The sequence below is a fragment of the Balaenoptera ricei genome, chromosome X (genome assembly GCF_028023285.1).
Source record: "Balaenoptera ricei isolate mBalRic1 chromosome X, mBalRic1.hap2, whole genome shotgun sequence".
NCBI lineage: Eukaryota > Metazoa > Chordata > Mammalia > Artiodactyla > Balaenopteridae > Balaenoptera > Balaenoptera ricei.
This window is the reverse complement of record NC_082660.1, coordinates 117,381,369-117,405,552: the sequence shown is the minus strand read 5'-3', so window position 1 is coordinate 117,405,552 and position 24,184 is coordinate 117,381,369. Positions and strand designations below refer to the sequence as shown.

General features: G+C 40.4%; 1 protein-coding gene across 1 annotated transcript in view; it reads right to left on the bottom strand.

The window, feature by feature from the left end:
- Positions 1-3,822, bottom strand: part of STK26 (serine/threonine kinase 26) — a 69,296-nt gene extending 65,474 nt beyond the window's left edge. The window contains exons 1-2 of the mRNA XM_059910033.1: positions 3,614-3,822; positions 3,361-3,511 (exon numbers count right to left, since the gene is read on the bottom strand). Of these exons, the coding sequence (XP_059766016.1) occupies positions 3,361-3,402 (42 nt within the window). The 5' untranslated portion in view covers positions 3,403-3,511; positions 3,614-3,822. The remainder of the gene's footprint in view (positions 1-3,360; positions 3,512-3,613) is intronic.
- Positions 3,823-24,184: the final 20,362 nt, after the last annotated feature.

Sequence of the window (24,184 nt, the reverse complement as noted above, 5' to 3'; positions counted from 1 at the left end):
CCAATAAAGTGTTCATTAATCCTTAAACTTCATTTCCATCTCACATCTCAAATAACAACCATTTACAAACTGTACCACCCTGATCATATTTAAAGATAAATGAAGACTAATGTTTAAATTCTTTAGCAGGAAGTTTAAAAAATTCTTTCACAAAAGGCATCACACAAAGCATAACATAATAATACTTAGTACTCTAATTCAACATTTAACTTTATTCTCCCACCCACACTTTATGAAAGATTTAACACCCAATTTAGAACACTTGTCTTCATAAACATTAATGCAGGTTCTAAGGGGAAATATCTTAAACTTAAGTATGATTTACAACTGAGAACTTCAAAGAAAAAACATGTTTTAAATCATTAAAGAGTAAATATTTGAGTGGAAAGAAACAGGTTTATTGGCTTATTTTTTTTAAGTTGTTCTTTAAATATGTTTCAAGAGTTTAGCTCCTGGTATGGAAAATTCCTTTAGTTATATACTAGAGAAGTAAGCACAAATTAAGTACCCAAAAAATTCATACCCTCCACATTTGGTGTAATATGGCAAAAAAAGTTCATTACCACAATATTAAGAAATATTAACAATATGAGTTTGATAACTAATTCACAAGGAAGGATTTCAACTGGACCAAATCCTGGGTTTTCTTTCGTCACTCCAAGTTTCTTTTCTATTTTAAACTAGTGGCAACAGAAATTTCTTTGTTTGAAAGTCAGGAATGCTGGAAGTCTTAAGTGATAGAACAGGTAGCTCGACTTCACGTCTCTCCTCAGGGGGAGAAAAACACTGTGGATAAAGTAAATTTGTTTTTATTTCTGGAAAAATCATTTTTTCCATCAATCTTCATAATTCCCTAAAATAAACTGTTAAAAAGTTATAGGCCGGTCGACCACTTCACCCAGATTTGTGGAAATACTATACATGAATTTCAAGAACACATGGCTAACACGTTTTCTTACTACTCTAAAGGTCTAAAAGTTGCCCCTCTTTCACAAAACTCGAGGAGAATTCTACAAGCTCGTGATATATTTCTGCATCTCATCTGCAATATTTTTAAACAAAAGAATAGTCAAAGTAGTCTAGGCTCAAGAGTCACACTGCATGCCATCAAATTTATTTTTAGGATACTCCACAATTTTAAAAGTGGAAAACTCTTGTGTTGCACCAAATGCGTAAGAACCACATATACAAAGAAAATGGAAATAAGAAGTTAAGAATTTACCATTTCATTCAGACGAGGAAAAATGACAAATAAATATTCCTCTCCTCTTTTCTAATATTGAGATGATTGCCCTCCCCAAATCAGGGTAGACAAAGTAATCACAACTTTGGGCAGACATAAAGTGAAAAGCAGAATTTATCATTCAGAAGATGTGATTCACATTCTAAACCACCTTAATTAAGATTTTAAAATTCAAGAGATAGGGAACTCAGATAATGAAACAAAGCAGGGAGCCATAATAAATACTGAACAGCAAGCAGTTCCTACACCATATAAATCAAATAAAGACAAATCAAATAAGGACCAGAAACCATATAAATCAAATAAAGTCAAGACAAATGAAATAAAGACCAGAAACCATTTTCTCCTCAGCACACAGAGTTCCCCAGAATCACAAACTTGATGAACGGGAGGCACTCCATCTGCTGACGCACGCACGCAAGCAGCGCGTGCACACAATGGAGAGAGAAGTACCGAGACCCTCAGAGACAAACTACACATCCGTAACGTTCTACTCTTCACAGAATGGAAAGGAGAGCACGGTGGGAAAAATTTCGCACTTTCTTCCACATCAGACAGAGCAAAACTGTAGTTAGTAATGCAAATTACTAATTCTCTTGATATAATCAAAGGCAGAACTGAATGAATGGGGTGAGGGGCAGTGGCTGGGGGAAAGAGGGAGGGAAGGAGGGGGGTGGCGTGAGAAGAAGGAAGTTTGAGGCATTTTGTAAAGCTTGAATGGATCAACCTATAAAAAGGCCCTAATATTTCTCATTTCCCTTTTTCTTCCTTTCTTTTTTATTAACTACACAGCGACTTCCTGGGACTCAACCCAGACTTGCCCTATATTTAGCTAAAAGGCCTGGTGCTTAGGACACACAGGCGTCCTAGGTTAGATATATGTCCGACACAAACGGTCCTTTTGGGGGAAAGTATTTTAAAAATCCCTTTTTTGTGTGTGACCATGCATCAAATGTGACCAACTGCTTTTTAAAAAAAATGAATTCCATTAATTAATTAGTAAACTGAGGCTCCAATCCATAGCACTTTGATTTCTACTAGAAACATAAGCTGTTTTTACTACTCTAAACATTTTTTCTGAACGTAGAAAAAGTTTGCTTTCACATTTTTAGAAGGTAATGAGGCTTAAGTGTTTCTAGTCTCTGACCTATTCATAAATAGGTTGTTTAGGCTGTCTAGCAAAGGAAAAAAAAATAAAATGTGAACGCTTAAAAGTTAGTAAACTTGGATAACATTTAGTAGATAGCTTGAAATGCACCGATTTAAAAACATAAAAGCATAAAAAGTGTGTGGACATAGATAGCTTATTTCTTCTTCAATAAAATGAAAATATAATGGGAGAGAGCTGGGAAGATGTCGAGTAAAAAGTTGGGTCCCAGGCAAGTAGTCCCTTGTTGAGGACAAAAAGCTTCCTTTAACCGCATTGCAACAGACCTCCTGTGGGAAAGGCAGGGGGCGGGGCGGGGGAGTCATCACCTCCGCTACTCTAACCTAGGACCCTGCATTTCTCACGCCACCCTATGGGCTGGACCAGGCTGGGGGAGCGAGATACAACTTGGCCCTGAAGCAGCAGCACCAAAAGGGGAAAAGAAGTCACCTCGCTCTTTGCTCTACGCACACAGGAAGAGCCCAATTCAAAGCCGCCACCACCGACACCCCGTTGCCTTGCTCCGCCCCAACTTGTGTCGTGTGTGTGTGTGTGTGTGTGTGTGTGTGTGTGTGTGTGTGAGGGGGGAGCACCACTTGCGTTTTACCCCACGAATTCCGAGACACCTCCATCTCTCCCAAGTTAAGTGCTCCCACCTCCAACCCCCAACCGCACCACGCTCAGCCGGCGCAGGTGTCTCGCTCCGGGCTATTTTGTGCACCCCCCCTCGCCCCCCAGCATCCCCACCTCGCCGCGCCCCCAGTCCCTCCGCGCCCGGCCGGCGCAGTGCACCACCTAGCTTACACGGCGGGAAACACTGAGAACCCTCTTCCCGGGTCACCTGGCCGGAGCGCCCGGCCCGGCTTCGGGGGAGCCCTGGGCCGCCTCTCGTCGCCGGTGCCCAGCGCGGAGCGCGCCCCGGGCTCCCGGGCAGTCACGTGGACGGCGGAGGCGGCCCGGGCGTCCTCACCTGCATCCCGGGCACTTGGACCGCCACCGGTGAGTGGGCCATGAAGGCGAAAGCTGCTCCGCGCGGCTTCGGCGGCGGTGGCGCCTTGGGCTCCGACTGGCTCCTCCTCCGGGGGTAGGTCGGCGGCCCTCCCAGGCTTTTCGACCGGGGCCTGGAAGGACACATACGAGTGGGGTTACGGGGCGGGTGGCGCGCGCGGCCCGGGGCCGGGAGGTGGGCGGTCCGCGGCGCGGCTCCCCGAGACTCAGTCTACCTTTCTGGCGCCCGCCCGCCGCTGTGGCAGCCGCCTCAGCTGCTGCTCCTCCTACTGAACGCTGGGCGCCGTGTGTGGCGGTGGCCGAGACCTGGGCTCGAGTGATGCCGCTCGTCTGCTCCTCGCCGCTTTAGGAAGAGGAGGTGGAGGCGCCCCAGCCACCCGCCTGCTCGCCGGGCCGGGGAGGCGGTTGGGGGCGGTTCCGCCGCTGGCCCTGCCCCCGCCCCGCAGCCGGGCGGTGTCAGGAGAGCTAAGGCTCCGCGCAGGGAAGGGGCTCGGCTGGGGTGGTTGGAGCCCGAGAGGAGGGAGGCTCTCCCGGCCCACGGAGAGGAGAACCCGCGGACAGAGGGGCCTGGAGCACGGCTCGGCCTGGAGAGAGAAGGGAAGAATTCGGGTGACCCTCGGGGTCCGAGGGCGTCCCGGACGCGGCCACGTTGCAGGCAGGCGTGCGAGGGCTCGGGCACACGCGGCCTCGCAGAAGTCTTGAGTTGAAACTTGGCGGGTGTTGGAAGTCCTTCTTGACTCCCTGATCTGGTCGAGGGCGGGGACGCAGAGAGCCGCCGAGTCGGTGGACCCCTGCTCTTTCCCCAGCTTCGGGCCGCGCCACTGGGCGGGTCCGTGACCACTCTCCTCTTTCCGGATTCCCCGCCCCCAGACAGGCTTCAGGTGACTTAGAACTGAGGCTACCCCTACCTATCTCTTGGGCTGTCAGTTGGGGGGGTTGGGGGGGTCGACCAGACTGGGGCTTCTCTTCACAAGTTCTGCACATGTAAGAGAGAGGGAAGTTGGAAAACAGATGGTACATCGGCAGAAAAATTAATGAGGAAATAGAGGCATGGGAAATGAGATTGGGTCATTAGATGGGCGTATTATTGAACTCAGCATACACAGCAGTGGTTTTGGCAACTCCCTGCCTCCACCCCATTTGAAGTTTCACTCCAGCAGGGAGACAGGCTCTTTTGAGAATAACCTAACAATAACAACCGCAATAATAATAATAGCAGTTCCGGTCATCTCATTATGAAGGAACCTTTGAGAAACCACAAGGGGTTGTAATATGTAATATCCAAGTGCCAGTTTAAAATGAGGATGGAGTTCCCTAACTTGCAGGTTGTTGTAGGTCTGTACCCAACACAGTGTTGGGGCTCTGGCAGACAATAAATGTTTCTCTTGTTCCTTTTGAATCTGTCTCAAAAGATAGCAAATTATTGTTATCAATATGGTTATTATTAATGGGTGCCATTTTCTTTGTGCCAGGGACCGCTAAGTGCTATATATATGTTACATTATTAAATCTTTACAAGGGTCCCCTGAGGTCATATTGCTTTTCTTCCATTTTGCAGAAATTCAGAAAAAGGCTCAGTGAGGTTAAATAAGTTGAGCCAAATATCACATAATTAAGAAGTGGTAGGGCTGGGAATTCAAACCCAGGTCCTTCTAACTTTTAAGATCTGCTGTCTTAGCAACTGTCAAGTACTATACAAAATAGTATTGTTAACTATAAGTCACCATGACATACATTACATCCCCAGAGCTTAATAATCTTCTAACTGGAAGTTTGAACCCTTTGACCACCTTCACCTACTTCCCCCATCACCCTCCCCTGGCAACCACCAATCTACTTTCTGTTTCTGTAAGTTTGGTACTTTTTTTAGATTCCTCATATAAGTGAGATCATACAGTATTCGTCTTTCTCTGTCTGCCTTATTTCACTTAGCATAATGCCCTCAAGGTCCAACCACGGTGTCACAAATGGCAGGATTTCCTTTTTTATGGCCAAATAATATTCCATTTCATGTATATACACCACATTTTCTTTATCCATTCAGATGGTAAAGGATATCATCCTCAAGTCCAGGCCCTCACCACTTCTAAACTGATGATAGGCCACAATCCAGTCTCTATTTCCCACCAGCCCAGTTCACACTTAATGCCAGCCTGACCAGAAACCTGCAGTGCCATCTAAACTTTAATGTCCATAGAAATTCCCTGGGATATTTTTAAAGTGCAGATTTTGACTTAGCAAGTTTGGAGTGGCCCAAGATTCTGCGTTGCTCTCAGTTTCGCAGGTGGTGCGGATAGTGCTGATTCTTAGACCACACTTTGAGTAGCAAGGGTCTGAATCAAGCCCCATCATTTAAGGCTCATCTCGAGTCCCACCCCCACTGACTCTTCCTCATTGATCGAAGCCCTCCTTCAAACTCCTCCTATTGCATGTTGGTGGAAGCAGCACTCACATTGTAGTTCTTTCTTCTTATTTCATGCATTTCATTTGCTTCTCTTACGTAAGAATTATTCAGATAGAATGTCAGCTTTCTGAGGGCAAGATTTTTGTCGGTTTTGTTCATTGCTGTATCCTCAGAGCCTAGAACAGTGTATGGCACATAGGAAGCCCTCAATAGATATTTGTTGAATGAATGGATGGATGGATTTCCTTTGAACTCTTCACTGAGGTTGGCATAGTGCTAGTTGGTATAGTGTTTTATTGATGGCCTGGTTTAACTCCTAGGCACTGCTCTTGCTGAATCTTTAAATTGTTCACTTTACTATATGTTACATCTTTCTTTTTTTGTCCCCTAAATTCTTTTCCATTACTTTAATTTCACAACTACCTAAGAGCAAGTTGTGTAATTTTAATAAATAAGGTAAGCATATCTAAGAAGTGACTTTTCCTGACATGATTCTGGGCCAGAGTTATGTAAGCCTGTGGAAGACTGAATGCTAAATTTTGAGACCTGAACTATTGAGAAATTTCCTTAAAAACACTGCTTTTGAGATCTTAGTGAACTTTCTGACCTTTCTTTAGGTTTCCTGCTATTAAATAAACTGTTGTTGTTATTACTAATAGAGATCACTTGAGTTTTTACATGGAGTTCCTTGTAGTTTGCTTATGCTTTTTCATGTGTCTATTTCTTAATTTAAACAAAATGACAAGAAATTCAAGTATGCTTTTGTTATTCCCCCCCAAAAGGGCACTTGAATATTTTTACTCCAAAATGTCAGCCTAGAGTCTAATAATATATTACAATGTGTTCCCACAGCTTGAGGGGAGACACCACATCTTATGTTCTGAGTAGCCCCATAGAGTGTGACATAGTGTATCAGATTGGATTTGGTACCTGCTTGATTGATGTGACCTGAGTGGGTATGAATACTTAATAACCATATAAATAAAGCAAAATTATATACAGATTAAGCAAAGTCAGTGAATTCCAAGTTAGACTGTGCCCTTGAACCCAACAAAAGTTACTAATTTAAATTTACAATCTGTGGCTTCAGTTTCCTGACATTTGTCACACCCTCAATATTAAATATTTAACTTTTCCCATGTTTATAAATATTTACTGAATGGACTGGGTTCATGGCTAAAGTGTAGGTAGACAGAAATGGCCAAACTTTAATGTAGGCAATAGTGAGGTAATGCATTAGGGCCATGGTTCTCAACCAGGAGCAAATTTGCTTCCTGGAGACATTGTTGGTTGTCACGAATGAGGGGGAAGAGTGCTACTGGTAGTGGGCAGGGGCCAGAAATGCTGCTAACCATACTCCAATGCACAGGGCAACAAAGGGTTAGCCCACCCAAAATGTCCATGGTGCCAACGTTTGAAACACCGTGCTCTATACTCTTTGCATTAAGGTTTACTAACCAGGTGACAGACTTTTTTTTTTTTTTAGTTTTTTTTGATGTGGACCATTTTTTTTTTTTAACGTCTTTACTGGAGTATAATTGCTTTACAGTGGTGTGTTAGTTTCTGCTTTATAACAAAGTGAATCAGCTATACATATACATATATCCCCATATCCCCTCCCTCTTGCGTCTCCCTCCCACCCTCCCTATCCCAGCCCTCTAGGCGGACATAAAGCACCAAGCTGATCTCCCACATATCTCGCGTCCAAAAAACCAAAACATAAAATAGAACCAATGGATGTGGACCATTTTTAAAGTCTTTACTGAATTTGTTACAATACTGCTTCTGTTTTATGTTTTGGTTTTTTGGCCGCGAGGCATGTGGGATCTTAGCTCCCCAACCAGGGATCGAACCTGCACCCCCTTCACTGGAAGGCGAAGTCTTAACCACTGGACCACCAGGGAAGTCCCATAAGCAGGTAACAGACTTAAGAATCCTTGTTCCCTGAAGATTTTAGTTCAATGTGGTGGCTGGGGCTAAAACGAAGAAACAAACAATCCCACAAGATATTGGGCCACATCAAGGGGGTACCGGAAACAAAGCAGTATTTTTATGCCACCTTTGTATAGACCATAGATCATCTTCCCCCAAAGAGTGAATACTACTTAATGAAAAATACTATTGAACAGAAAATAACCTTCAGAAAAATTTAATGATTTGTGTTAAAAAATTTAATCATGGAGCATGTTCTAATGTACCAGGCATTACCTAGGAGCCTTCAAATATGTTACCTCATCGAGATAAATTTGACCTCTTACTCCACTTTATAAAATTTAAAGGTAGGATTTCACATTTTGGACTGTCACATTTTGAGACTCATCACTACATTAAAATGTATAAAGTGCATATATGTCTGAAGTGTAAGAGAAGTTGATACAATTATCTGAATTTCTTTCAATTATCTGAATATTTGAAACTAAAGGAAATTATCCGGGTAATTCTAGAACCGCACCATCCAGTGATAGGAATATTTTGATTTAAGCTACTAGACTCTATTGATATTTGGAAATATAACATTCAAGGGTTCTTTTCTTTTCGTTTTCTTTTTTTTTTACAAAGGCATATGTGATACCGTAACTCTCCTCTTTACTTTACTCTCTGTGGGTATCAAATTGGAAAGCACGAAATAATAGTTCTTGCAGATGTTGTAACCTGGCTATTGTTCCAGCAAAGCATCCCAAAGAAAAACATACTGAATCAATTCTCGGTCAAGGAGCATTAAACCTGTGTAATTGCTTAATTCTCCTGAATAACCTTGCACCTTTGAGGGCTCGCACAGTACTCTGCCATAGTATTATTTATAACAAAAACCTAGTATTTAAGACTCAGCACAGATGAATTTTCTTGCTAGCTTTACTTCCTGACGCTACTGAGGGGAGTAGAGCAACGGAGGAGGTGGGTGGAAGCAGATGCTGCTTAAGCGGTTTCCTGCTTAGAACATTTCTTTACATATACGCTTACTCACTTTGCAATATTTGCATTTAAGTATGAAAAGAATTGAGCTCATTACTTCTTGCCTTCACCAATTGGTTACAGAACTGAGAGGTAGATGTGGCCCCAACAATTTCATTCACATGTAGAGGTAGGAGTCGAAAGATAGCACAAGAAATAACTTCCTGGTTCTAGTTTTGCTGCCTGCCTTAACTCTCACACAATTGCACTGTTGATCTTTAGATGCCTTAGACCCAAGGTGAAGGCCCTCAGAAGCCTGCCAGCACTCACTCACAGTCTCCTCAATGGTGACAGACCACTGCTTGCTGTACCATTCATCCTATAATTGAGTTTTGTGTTGCCATAGGGGTACATGAGGAGACTGGGGAGTTTCTTAGGAGAGATTCTTTGGGAGACTAGGCTCTTTGTAATGAAGTCAGGTAACTTCTTTGTATTCTCCAGAGTGCAGTTTTTAGTCACAGGAGAACCATTCATGGGTTACCATGAAATGATGCTAGACAACCAATTTGGGTGATACTTTTCCCCTCAGAATTAACTTTTTTACATGTATTGAATTGACCACTTGTTCTTTAATTTGTAGGTTTCTCAAGAAACAGTTCTAGTCAAAGGTGGCAGTTAAAAACAGGAAAAAAAACTGGCAGTTGAGACCAAATAGGAAGTGACTATGCCATCAGCTCACACTGAGGAAAAGGAAGTTGTTGCCAGGACCTCTAAGAAAGGCAGTTGTGTAAAATTACCCTTCAACTTGCTTGCTGAGGTTCTGTCACCCTGTGGTAAAAGCTCCCATAGTTTTGTTACTTCTGTACTCAAGAGAACATGAACAGAACTGGAGAATAGCAGGCAGCCCTTGCAGGGCTGTTATCAGGGACTACCAGAAGTTTCTGGGGCAGAAACTCAACATTGTAGACAAGCAGAGCTCCCGCTCTACTCATTTTTTTTTTCTGTGCCAAATAGATATTTTAAGATTAGTTAAAATTCAGTATGTTCCACCGTGAGGCCCACTAGAAGGGTCCCACTATAGACTGCAACAGGGGATTTTTGCTGAGAAATCGAAGGCAGAACGTTTTTTTTTATACTTTTACTGGGGCCCCAGAGCCAGGCTAGGCCACACCACCTTTCCCTTTTTCCTTTCATTTCTCTTCCGCTCTTTGCTTTCTCACATATTTCTCGAGCACAGTGCCAGGAACTGTGCTAAGTGCTGGGAATACAAAGAAATGCAAGGAGTTTGCTTTCTTGCAAGAAATACAATAAAAAAACAAGGATCACTCAGTAACCTTTAAAAATTGTATAAAATTAAAAAACAAACAAACAAGGAGCACTCAAAGTGATACATAATGATAGTAGCAATACAATTTTTAAAAATGTTACAGCAACTGGCACCAGAGAGCAATTCATTTTACCTGTGTAGATCCTGGAAGGCTTCACAAAGAAGGTGATATTTGAGCTACGCCTTGAAAAATGGGTAGAGAATCAGGGAAAGGGAGTGGAGAAGAAAGGGGATTCCAGATAGAAGGAACAGCATGAGCAAATGCCTAAGTGAGGCATGTGTATTCCCATCACCTGATGACCTGGTTAAAATACAGATCCTGTGCTCCATTTAGACAGATTCTGATTTTGAAGGTTTCAGATGAAGAAAGGGCATTTGTATTTTATTTAAAAAAAAAACACTCCCCAGGTGATTATGATGTGTCCTCTTGGTTATGAACCACTAACTTAGAGGAATGACAAGCTTTCTTTGAGGACGAGATGGTAGTTTGGTCTAACAGGCAGAGGCCTGTTACATGAGGCATCCCAGCAATGAAGTTGGAAGGAGGAATGGGGGACAGACTGTGAGCCTTGTCTGCCATGCTAAAAACTTTGGACTTGATCCCGTAGGCTCCCAGGAGTACTGAGTGGTTTTAAGGAAGAGAGGAATTTGCTCCAGATTTGTATTTTTTTTAAAAACTCTCTATTTAGTACATAAAAGATAGTTTGGATATGGGAGAGACTGGAAGCAGAGGGACCTATTAAGATGCTATTAGGAGGGCATTGTAAAAGTACAAGAGAAGAATTGAACTAAATTAATGGCTGTAGAATAAAATACCTAGGAATAAACCTACCTAAGGAGACAAAAGACCTGTATGCAGAAAACTATAAGACACTGAAAGAAATTAAAGATGATACAAACAGATGGAGAGGTGTACCATGTTCTTGGATTGGAAGAATAAACATTGTGAAAATGACTATACTACCCAAAGCAACCTACCGATTCAATGCAATCCCTATCAAACTACCAATGGCATTTTTCACGGAACTAGAACAAAAAATTTCACAATTTGTATGGAAACACAAAAGACCCCGCATAGCCAAAGCAATCTTGAGAAAGAAAAACGGAGCTGGAGGAATCAGGCTCCCAGACTTCAGACTATACTACAAAGCTACAGTAATCAAGACAGTGTGGTACTGGCACAAAAACAGAAATATAGATCAATGGAACAGGATAGAAAGCCGAGAGATAAACCCATGCACCTATGGTCAACTAATCTATGACAAACGAGGCAAGGATATACAATGGAGAAAAGACAGCCTCTTCAATAAGTGGTGCTGGGAAAACTGGACAGCTACATGTAAAAGAATGAAATTGGAACACTTCCTAACACCATGCACAAAAATAAACTCAAAATGGATTAAAGACGTAAATGTAATGCCAGACACTATCAAACTCTTAGAGGAAAACATAGGCAGAACACTCTATGACATAAATCACAGCAAGATCCTTTTTGACCCACCTCCTAGAGAAATGGAAATAAAAACACAAATAAACAAATGGGACCTAATGAAACTTAAAAGTTTTTGCACAGCAAAGGAAACCATAAACAAGACGAAAAGACAACCCTCAGAATGGGAGAAAATATTTGCAAATGAAGCAACTGACAAAGGATTAATCTCCAAAATTTACAAGCAGCTCATGCAGCTCAATATCAAAAAAACAAACAACCCAATCCAAAGATGGGCAGAAGACCTAAATAGACATTTCTCCAAAGAAGATATACAGATTGCCAACAAACACATGAAAGGATGCTCAACATCACTAATCATTAGAGAAATGCAAATCAAAACTACAATGAGGTATCACCTCACACCACTCAGAATGGCCATCATCAAAAGGTCTACAAACAATAAATGCTGGAGAGGGTGTGGAGAAAAGGGAACCCTCTTGCACTGTTGGTGGGAATGTAAATTGATACAGCCACTATGGAGAACAGTATGGAGGTTCCTTAAAAAACTAAAAATAGAACTACCATACGAAATTGAGTTACTTGTAGTGAAGTGGATGGACCTAGAGTCTGTCATGCAGAGTGAAGTAAGTCAGAAAGAGAAAAACAAATACCATATGTTAACACATGTATATGGAATCAAAAAAAAAAAAACGTTCTGATGAACCTGGGGCAGGACAGGAATAAACATGCAGACGTAGCGAATGGACTTGAGGACACAGGGAGGGGGACGGGTAAGCTGGGACGAAGTGAGAGAGTAGCATGGACATATATACACTACCAAATGTAAAATAGATAGCTAGTGGGAAGCAGCTGCATAGCACAGGGAGATCAGCTCGGTGCTTTGTGTCCACCTAAAGGGGTGGGATAGGGAGGGTGGGAGGGAGACGCAAGAGGCAGGGGATATGGGTATATATGTATACGTATAGCTGATTCACTTTGTTGTAAAGCAGAAACTAACACACCATTGTAAAGCAATTATACTCCAATAAAGATGTTTAAAAAAATTGTATGAAAGGAATTCTGGCTAAGGACAAAGTTGTTAATAAAAGAGTCATCTTTTGTAATTTAAACAATTAACTCTGAAATTCAAAAATAAAAATAAGAATTATGGGGAAAAAAAGGGAAGCACATGGGATCAACAACAGTTTTTATCGTATTCTGTATTATATTATTATGATGTACAAATCAATAACTTAATTAAACATTGATACAATTAAATTTTTTAAATTAATTAATTAATTAATGGCTGTGAGAATGAAGAGGAGGGTATAGATTCCAGAAATAATTTGGAGGTGAAATCAACAGCATTCAGTTGATTGGATGTGGACAGGACCAGAGGGAGAGGTTTAAAATGCCAGAGACATCTAGCTTAGAGAAATGGGTAAACGTTGACGCCTGGAACTGAGCCAGGGCATACAGAAGGAGGACCAGGTTTTGGGGAAAGATAAGGAGTTTAGTTTGGATACACTGAGTTTGAGGTGCCTGTATGACATCTAAGTGGAGATGTCTAGAAGGCAGTTGAAAATAACAAGAGGTCACATTGCAAATACACGTCTGGGAATTGCAAAGAGAAATGCTTTGTAACTTCATGGCAAGGTGTCAATAAGGGCATAAAAAATAGAAATCAAGTTAGAACCATTCACCTCCTATTTAGAAAATCACTTCTTGTATAATTTTTCTATGTTTTGGTCCAGTCAAATGCTGCCTGTGCCTACTGACATCATATCTATCTCAAAAAGTATACTATTTTCTTCAGAGTAATGATTGTTAATCTCATGTCTATAAGATGGTATTACCAAATATTTCTGCTGTGTCCCTGCATACGTAGATTGCCTTTTGAATGCATGATAATGACAGTAAAGAAAGGAATGGAGCAAAGGACAGAAATGATGTGAAGAGATCTGAATGCTATGTTGCCAGGTTTTCTGGGATGGTTTTCTTGCATGCAACTGTAAAATAGATTATTGTGCGCCAGAACAGTTTGTATTATATTTCCCCTCCTACACTCTAAAGAAAATGAGGTGGGAGATGACATGCATGCCTGGTCTCACGAGGCCAAGTCAGTGTCTTCTACGACAGAAAGAAAAACAGGAACAATTTATTGCAATCTAAAGCACAGATTACTGGCCAAGTCATGATGTTTGCCTGCTGTGAAAGTGCACAGCAACCTTAGTTAATACTTCTTCAGTTTTTCAGAATCATTCATGCCATTCTGGTTCTTCCATTCTTTCTGTGCTATTGACCTTTTATGAAACTTCACACATCCTTATAGTTTACCATATGTGAAGGTAGGCATTCAAGTGGCTAAATGCCAACTTGAAGTTAACATAGATAAATCATGCTTTTCATATAAATTGTGAAAATAGTGGTAGACATTTACAATCTGAGATCATGAAAGCAGATACAAATAGAGTATATTTTAAATGTTTTGTACAATGCATTTTATTATGTGTTTGGGTTTTTCTCAGGTGTTACAAGAAACTGAAATATACCAGCTCTTAAATTTTAAAGTAACTTTTGCGTCTGACAATATACAGATTCCTGCTATGCAAATATAGAGAAATGAGTGCTTACTATGTTGTGAAGGATGGATTTAGTTCATGAAACATACACTAAAAAGAGATTATTTTCTTCTTTTTTTGCCAGACTCTCAAAGCATAAAAAGGTTATTGCTGTATGGAAAGGTCATTTGTATGAACAATGACAAAAGAAACTGTGTCTGGGTTGTAAAATGCTAGGTTGTTGAATATGTTTCCTACTAGAAAAAAAAAAGTAAGGTAATCAATGTGAGAATGCATAACAATACACTTCAATATCACTCTTCTACTTTGGTTCTGCACATAGTAAATTAGGTATAAAGTAGTTCTTTCATTGTCCTTTTTAAAGCAAGAAGCTCAAGCCCAAGTCATATTAATGTAAATTGAGGCATCAAAGCTATAATTTATATAGTGCTTACTATTATTTACATAGTGTCAGGCATGGTTGCAAATTATATATACACCCACATAATCCTCAGCCTGACTCCATGAGCTAGGTACTACTATCATAATGTCGTTCCCATTTTACAGTTGATGAAACTGAGGCACAGAGAGATTAAGTAACTCATCCAAGGTAGGGCTGGCAGATAAAGTACAGGATGCCCAGTTAAATTTTAATTTTAATAAGCGATGAATAATTCTACATGAGACATGTACTTAAAAAGTATTATTTTCTGAAATTCAAATTCAACTGGCTGTCCTGCTTTTTTATTTGCTAAATTTGACAACCCTACAAGCCAAGGTCATATAGTTATTAAGGAGTGGAGCCAGAATTTGAACCCAGGGAGTGTGACATCAGAATTCATGCTCTTAACCACTATGCTTTTACTGATTATAAGGAATGCAGGGTAGAGTGCTTTATTATCTATATGAGGAATATTGAAAAATATCATGACTCATGAATACCTCACGGGCAGGATCATAGATTTATAAGTTTGAATTTATTTCAATTTACTCTAATTGTTACTATTATTTGGGCACAGTATTTATAGTGAGAATTTTTGTTCTAAAACTAATAAGACCTATAACATTTTTGAACTAATTTTTTCTTCAGTGCTCTCCAAGGAGAGAGACTAAAGAAAAAGTGTGATTCAGTGTGATGTGTGGAATTAACTGATCAGTATTGTTATTCAAAACACCTTACTCTTCCTTCAGAAAGCAGCTTCGTGTTGTTTATAAAGAGTAATAGCTTTTTTAAAGAAAAATATGTGATATATTTACTCACACCATTTTCTTCTCTCTTCCTTTTTTATTTTTACTCTAGAACAGATAAAGGGGCATCAACTTTTTGCAAGGTAATGCAATTTAATGGAAAAAACCTGGGCTTTGTAGCCAGACAGACCTTATTAGCTGTGCGAACTTGATGTCTGAGCCTCATTTTCCTCATCTAGGAAACGGGGATTATTAATGCCTCTTTCAAGTGGTGATGATGAGGCTTAAATGAGGTAATGAACATACACCGCTCTAATGTGGTATCTGATACAGAATTGACACTTTACAAATAGTGGTAGTTCCTTTCCCCTGTACCTTTGCCTCTTCCCCTGAGCCTCCACTACTGTCAGCAACCCTCATGAATCTTTGAAAATCTTCCGCTTATTTATGGAAGCATTTTGACTTGCCCAGAGGTTACATAGCAATCAGGGGTAGAGTCAGTTGGAATCCAGAGTGCATAAAATGTTTTTCTTCTTTTTGTGATTTGTTTGAATCCCTAAAATGTTTAGGTTAGAACAGAAGACTACAGTGTGATTTCTGCTCTTAGAGATTCGTTGTGAGGATTTTGCAGGTGCTTTTTTTCCCCCCTACATTGAGAATGTTCTTAGAGTTTCAGGGTGGGGTTTATATACTTTAGTTTCATGGGGAAAGTCACCGTGGACATCTCTGAGGGACACAGAGAGGCACAAAAAGAAATGGCAAGAGCAGGGAAATTATGTCATTAAAGCATTTTCCTGTGTATACATGTGTACACATGCATGTGTGTTGAAGCACGAGGTGGTGATGTATGATGAGGGAAAATACAAAAGGTACTATAATCAAATCAGATGCAGTTATGGTCAAATACAAAGTCATTATAATATTGAAAAAAATCAATTCGGGAAGGTGCTATACAGTGTACTAAGTAAGAACATGGACTGTGGAGCCAAACTACTGAGGTTCAAATCCCAGTCTTGTTTACGTACTAGCTCTGTGATCATCAGCAAGGTGTTTAGTTTTCTGTACCTCAGTTTCCTCATCTGTCAAATGTGGGTAATAAAAATACCTATCTAATCGAGTTGACTTAAGACCTTAAGTATGTGCTATTTTTCCTTTAAACTTTTATTGAAGTATGCCATACATACAGAAAGTTGCACAGATCATGTGCTGAACAGCTCAATGAAATTCCACAAAATTAGCACACTCATGTATCTGTCACCCAGATCAAGAAACAGAACACTACCCGCACCCCAGAAGTCTTCTTGATGCCCTCATCCAGTCAATACCTCCTCCAGCCCAAATGTATCCACCTCCTTGTCTTCAAACCTTGTGGATTCGTATTTTCTACCTTTGAACTTTAAATGAGGATCTATGCGAGGTGCTTAGAACAGTGCCTGGCACATAGTAAACACAATATAAGGTTTCCAAAGTGATTTTAACCACAAGAAAGAAGGTATGTTTTGGGGGTAGAATTCTTCATAGGAATAACGAAATCAAAAGCAAACTTGTGAGCCAAAGGAAATGACAAAGTTAAATATAACAAGCTTCTTTAAAAATTATTAGAGTTCTGGAAAACATTTTGTTTCTATAAATTATATCTATTGTATATCCCATGGTAAGAAAAATACATTCCATTTGAGACATCAGAGAAAACATATGCCCAAACATTTTAACACAATCCAGAATAAGATTTTTATTCAAATTGTTAAAAGATTAATAAATGAAAAACGAGTTTGGCAGAAGCCTTTTCGGGCCTCAGTGTCCTCATTGTAAAATGAAGACAATTGGTCCATCTCTAAGGTTCTTTCCAGCACTGACATTTAATGATTATATTTTCAAAATTTCTTAAAAAGCAAAATCTGGAAATCTCTGAGCCATTGTTTTATAGACAAATAATAAATCTAGAGTCACAGTCAAACATCACCTTTCAGAAGAAAGGCAGCAGGGTTTCTGTGAGAGAAAATCATGTCTGATTAATCTATTAGCACTCAAGAGAGTAAATAACGTACGGACAAGGAGAAACCAGGGGATAGGACCTACACAGACTTTTTAAAAATCTTTTGACAGGCTTCCATACTGTTGACATTTTTTTTGTTAAATGAGTCCTCTCTGGATGGAGAAGCGCTGGCATTAAGATTCCCATGGTCCCAGGCTTATTTAAATGTTATAAGTCGTGTAAAATAAGGTGTACACAGTGGTATTTCTGTGTTTGTAGCTGGCACTAAGCTCTTCTCGGTAGTGAAGTGGTAAGCCAACATAGGATAAATTGCAGGAAAATCTCTCAAAATTGGGGGAGTAAGAAAAAGAAACAATAGATTACTTCAGCAAGGTAAAGCATTTATAGAAAAAAATTCCTAACTATACAATACGAATAATAAGATCTGTTGTTACTTATGGCTCTGGAAAGAGACCCAGGAGTTGTAGATATTTCTAGAACAATTTCAGCTGACTGTGCCATTTTGGCTGGAAAGGTCAACAAAATGCTGTGCGTCAATAGAAAACAGACTAGAAACAGAATAACACATTATCCTATTTTTGAAAAAAAATTTAAACCTTCTACAGCCACATCTGGAACAGAATATTTAATTCTGGGGGTTTTAATTTAAGAAAGGCAAAATGTACCTCAAGGTGGTATAGAGATGGGCAGCAAGAATGAAGGAGTGAGAAGGAGCTGTACTGAGACAGACTCAGTGTTAGGATTCTTTAACCCAAAAGGATGAAGATAGAGGCAACGGCCAAAGTTCACTAATAGTGCTTATTTAGTACTCACTCTGTGCCTGGCACAGGTCTTAGCACTTGACGTGTACTGAATCTTTCAATACCTATTAACCCTATAACGTAGGTCCCACTATTATCCTCATTATAAAGGCATCATAAAGGATATGTACAGAGTAAATAGTGATCAAAGCTATTCACTGGCTAGAGCTCAGCACAGACCTCAAACCTCAAAAGAGTCAAATCCAAGACAAGCAAAAGGAAGTGAGACTTTACACAGTGGGCAGTAAAACCTAGGGAACTCACCACCTAAAGCAACAGTACAAGTTGAGCTGAAAAGAGATTCCAAGAAGGATTTAGACTATATTTATAGAAGATAAAACCAAAATAGCTTATGAAGAGAATCTTGTGAAATGTCCTTAACCTTTGAGGTTGTCATAAATGAGGACAACCACACCCTCTCTCCTACTGCCAACGTGTGTCTGAATCCCCCTGTACAAATTCTGGGCTGGATGGGCCAGAAATTTTGCCAAGTGTGGCTTTTCCTTTTAATTATGACGTAAGTAGGGGAATGGTACATGAATTCCCTGTGGGTATTTCAAGATGGTTGTAATTTATACTGTACTTGAATGTTTTCATTGATAACTTAAACTACACATAATCCTATTTTAAGCAAAGCTTTGCCCTGTAGAAATGGATCTTTTTCAAAAAATTACATGCAGAAGAATGAATTGCCACACAGAGAGCAGGTAGAGGGTTTTTGCTTTAATATCCACCCTCTAGTCAGTGTTTATTTTGGGTTATTTCATGCCCATATATCTTAAAGATATTACATTTCAGAGAAAATACATTGCATACAAGGAAAAACAAAAAAAAATAGCTTAAAAGAATATCCCTGTGTAAAAACCCTCCCATGAAAACTTACATAGTACCTTCTCTGTCACATCAATCCTCATGAAACTCAAGCACAGACCCATCCAGTGTTGCTGAGGGCTTCTTCGGTCTTGTTGGTATAACACTGCTAGATTCCACAGAATACACCAGCGCTGTCCCTTGGCTTGGTGACCTCTACCTTTTTGAAACACTGTGTGTGCGCCAGGCATACCATGAAGAAGAAACAGAGAAGAAAGTCTAGGAGTGAATGTGTAGTTCACAGAGAACTAACCTTATCTGTGGGAAGGAAGTATGAAAAGAAAAATGAAAAAAAAATTGGAAAGCTGAGAAACAGAGGAAGGTGAAAGGGACAAATGAAAAGATAGCATTGTTCTGAAGTATATTATACAATTAAAAATTGTTTGGGGAGTTCCCCGGTGGCCTAGTGGTTAGGATTCCAGGCTTTCACTGTTGTCGCCCAGGTTCAACCCCTGGTCGGGGAACTGAGATCCCGCAAGCCATGCAGCGCGGCCAACAACAAAAATAATAAAAATTAAAACTTTCTTTAAAAAATTGTTTAAAAGAGAGATAGGACTAAATGTGGATCTAAATGGTGACATGGATAATTGGGCCATAAGCAAAATGGCGAAGCTGACCTACCCCTTGAGCTACCCTCCTTCTCATAGCAGAGGCTCTGTGCTCTCCTCCCTGCCCTCACCCTGACCCTGTGTCCTCTGGCTGCCCAAAGCTCATTTCGACAGCTAGCGGCTAAGCCAGTACTTCCCCAGGCAGTGCCCTGGTGCTAGGCCATTCTCACCTCTCCTGGTCAAAACATATCTGTGTTCTGCCCATTTTGTTACCCTGGCTTGAGAACATTTTCAGCTTCATAGAGAATACTTATTAAATGCAGCTCTCTCTTTACTTCTACTTGCAAGCAGAGATATTTTGGGAGCAGAGACCTCCTGACACCCTCAAATATCTGGTGGAAAGCCAACAGTTTTTGTCTAAATCAGGTAACCACAGTGACCTTACGTTTCCTCATCTGTAGAATGGAGCTAATAATACCCTTCCTTTCTATTACAATTGACGACACTCTGACACACATTTACCTGTTTGGTCCTCAAAGCCACCCTGTGAGGTAAGGATTATTTCTCCATCTTACAGACAAGGGAACTGAAGCTCAGTGAGGTTAAGTAACTTGTCCTGGGATAATATGTGAAAGGGCTGGTGCGGGAGGAGAGAAGTCAGCTAGCCAAGGCAGTGAGTTGACATGCGATGATAAAGCTGGTGATGCCTGGTGCAGGAGCCACGTAGCTGTGCGGAGGCAGTATGGAATCAAGGGTGTATGTATGGACTTTGGAGTCACAGACACGTAAGTATGAATCCTGGCCCTGCCTCATTTTACCTGGCATCCCTTGGGCAGGTCACCTTCTCTGAGTCTACATTTCTTCATTTGGAAGATGCAGATAATAATGCTTCCCTTATGGACCTGTTGTGAGGATTAGGTGAAACGCTGAGTGTAATGTACTTAGTACAGTGCAAGGCACATGAGAAACATGCAAAACATCTGGAAGCTTCTGGAATCATTAGTGGTAGTAATACTTGGTGCGTGTGCTAGCCCAGAACATGAAGTCCACTGGCCCAAAGGTAGAGTTAGCCACTAGTAAGCAGGCTGTCAGCAAACAGAAGCAAACATGGTTGGCACAAGGAAGGAAAAAGGAGACTGGTCAAGGCTACCTAGGACTAGGTTGCAGTTTCCTTAGAACAGTGGTTCCCAAACTTGAACCTGTACTAGAATTACAGGGCTCATTAAATGACAGATGGCTGGGCCTTACTCCCAGAGTGTCTGATTCAGAAGTTGAGGATGGGGCCTGAGAATCTGCATTTCTAATGAGTTCCCTGATCTTGGGAGCCCACTTTGAGAATCATTGTCACAGAATAAAGGATCCTGTCCAGCTCTAGGCATCAGAGTCTCCTTGCTTTTGTCTCCTCTTTCTGTCTTAATAAAAATTCACCTGAAAAATGCCAACCTGGTTCTGGTAGAACAAAGGGAATTGCCCATAACTGGTCCAGGGGAGCTTAGGCAATTAGAGGACTGCTGGAAACCAGGGATGGTAGTGGCAATGACTGCCCCAGTTAGAGGATGGGGAGAAGTCTTACAGCAGAATAAAGGTCAAAACTCAGAGGAGAAAGAATCAGAGACAGCTGTGATTACTGAGCCCTTCCCAGCTTGGATTTCCTTCACAAGCTTTTTCTTGCCTAAGCTTTTTATCCCTTTTGTAACTACAACTGTATTGGGGGTAATGGGAGAAAGATTCACTATATTTTCTTTATGGACTTTTCCTACTCCCTTGTTTTATTCTTCGTCAACCACAAGGCTAATGTGAACTTGGAGAGCCTAGAGCAGCATGCACAGATTATGGCAGCCAGAGCAAAAAGTTTAACAAAATTAGACATGTCTCTTGAAGTAAAATACGTGCTATGTGCTCTGTATCATGTTACAGCAAATTTGAAAACCAAGGGCTGTGTTCCAAGTCACTGCCTGGCAGCTGTCAGTAACAAAGCCTCTGCTACCTGTTAAAGACAGTTAATGAAGCAGTCTGTATTTATAAATTAGAGGATTTGTCTTTGAAAATAGTAACCTAATAGAATGCGAAGGATAGATAGCCTTGGATTTAGACTTCTGGATTAGAAATCTGTCCCATGTATTTCAAGGAGGTGAAAGAACTTGTGCTCTTACGTATTGAGAATATATATTTCTACTTCAAATCTTAGGAAAATGAAACACGAATAGGAACCTCTGCTATAATTCTAAGAATGTAAGTATCTTCAGCTCTTGACACAGAGATATTTTGGACTAGGGATTCCATATACGGTGTCTGGGCCTGTTCAGTGCCTTCAGCTATCAGGTATTTGCCTGTACCAACCTACCCACATACATGAAAACAGGCCTCGCTCATTCTTTCAGAATTCATGGCTTCTGTCCTGAACCATTCACCCCAGCTTATCTCACACTCATTCCTACCTTTTCCTCAGTCTGCTCTAATGTCTGATCTCGTGACTCATGTTTCCTCTTACCGCCTTACCTCACCTTAGGACATGGCACTTTGTGTACTTCTCCAACTTGAACCTTTTTGCAGTCCTCTTTGGCCTAGACTTGGCTAGGCTGCTGTTGGCAACGATGAATGAGTGCCACATGGGGACCAACCCATTCCCTGGGACTTTTATCCAGGTCCCCATGAAAGGTACCCCTGCCCCATACACCACATCCTGGGAACAGAACTCAGATTTGAGAGATTTGTGACTCCTTAATACTGCTCTCAGAAGGAACAGAAAACAAATGGAAAGGAAAGAATTTGATTGCCCAATCACTAGATACAGAAGAGCCAACTGAATTTCTCTATTACCTAAAGTACATGAGGAAGAAAAATGATGGTTTATAGTATGTACCATTTAGTAGTTCTGAATTCTTAGATGTGAAGAATTACTATTTTTCCCCCTTCTTCATACTCACCTCCCCCCAACAGCCCACCCATTGATTGATCGCCAAAACTTATTAATTCTATTCTCCATAATGTCTCTTGAATCCATCATCTCCTGCCTGAGCTATTTGCAATAGTATCCTAATAACTGGTCTCCCTGTGGCCAGTGTCTCTTTCTCCCCTGGTCCTACTCTCCCATGCCCCTCATCCCCTGCCAATCCATTCTCCACACTTCCGCCAAAGTAATCTTTCTAAAACATAGATCTGATCCTGTTACTCCTCTTCTTAACATTTTCATTCCCATATGTGTATCTGATTGTTATTATATACATATGATTCTGGTTTTCTAGAAGATAGACTCTTCCAATTAGGACAATAATATTGATCTACCATGTATTGTGCTTTAGAGTGTTTTCACAACTACTACATAATTTTTGAAAATTAATCCTAAGACTTTAGTATTGTTTTATCTCTATATTTGAGGAGAGAGTAAAACTTTTATATTTAGTGAATGGCACACAGTATGCGGTGGATATATTAAAAATTAAATATGTACTGGATCTATTTGGCTAAGTGAGTAGATTAGGTACTCTTAAAGAAAAGTCAGACTTTCAGTTCCAGAGAATGAATTTGTTAAATCTTATTCGGATGCTGGCAAATCTCAGTTGTTTAGAGCATGCAATTACTGAGGTCAAAGTTGGTGGTTCAATTCCCATTTGTTTAAGTTAGTCTCATTCAGTTTCATGGACATAGTCTGTAACCCTAACCTCAGCCAGCTATTTCACAATTGCAGGTCCCAATGGAACGTGGGTAACAGAATATGGATAAATCTACAGCATGACTCCATCCCTGTTACTTGAAAACTCAAATATAATGGTAACTCCTCAGGGTTATATAGATTTTTGTATATGCAGTTATACAAAGAAATTTTAGTAATAATCATCTAGACGAAGAGACAGTATGATTTTCCCAAATAGTACTTTGAGGACCCTTAAAGAATGCTCCATAAATATCTCATTCCAACAGTAGTTTCCTAATTATACACTTCCTGTCTAAATGCTAGTTTCATCTCTACTGATGACTCAGGTAACAATTATTAATGTAGCTTCACATAAATCCTGTAACAATTCCACTTATTAATTTCTGCATTCTTTCTTAAATGAATAACAAAATATTGTACATATCATATTAACTTTCTCATTCACAGAGGTGTGAAGGTGTGATGAGCATCAGCCTCAACCTTATGTACCCGTGACATACAAACTACCTATATGGTAGCACTGAGAAGACCCTGACCTGAAATTTCCAGTTTTCCTCTTATTTACTCTGGGTTAAGGTAAGAATCCATCATTAACATGCAAATATCTCTGAGAGAAGTAATAAATTGTTCTCAGTCATTAGCACCCAGGTATGAATTAATGTATCAGATCCCTTCCACTAACACTTAATTAAAAGAGGCGTCTTAAGGAAGACACCTGACTGGTATATTTTGATGGGAAGATAGTAGAGGCAAAGGTTCATATTCCCAAAGGACAGATTTAGATCATGAGGACACTATAAAGGCACAGGATGGAACACATAAGGTGAAGTAGGAATGGTCCTAGAAGAGAGAAGTGGAACAGTACTATAAGACAAGCTTCTCTTACATCCCCATTTGGCTTTAGGCCAGCAGTAATAAGAATACATGAAATGGTATTATATTAACGGCATCCAATAATGGTTAAGAAACCAAGTTCTGGTATCAGACAGACGTGGGTTCAAATTATAATTCTGCCACTTTCTAGAACTATAGAAAGTTCTAGAACTATAGTTGTGGTCTTAGGCAAGTTTCCTAATCATTCTGAGCCTTGATTTGCTGATCTTTGAAGGTAAT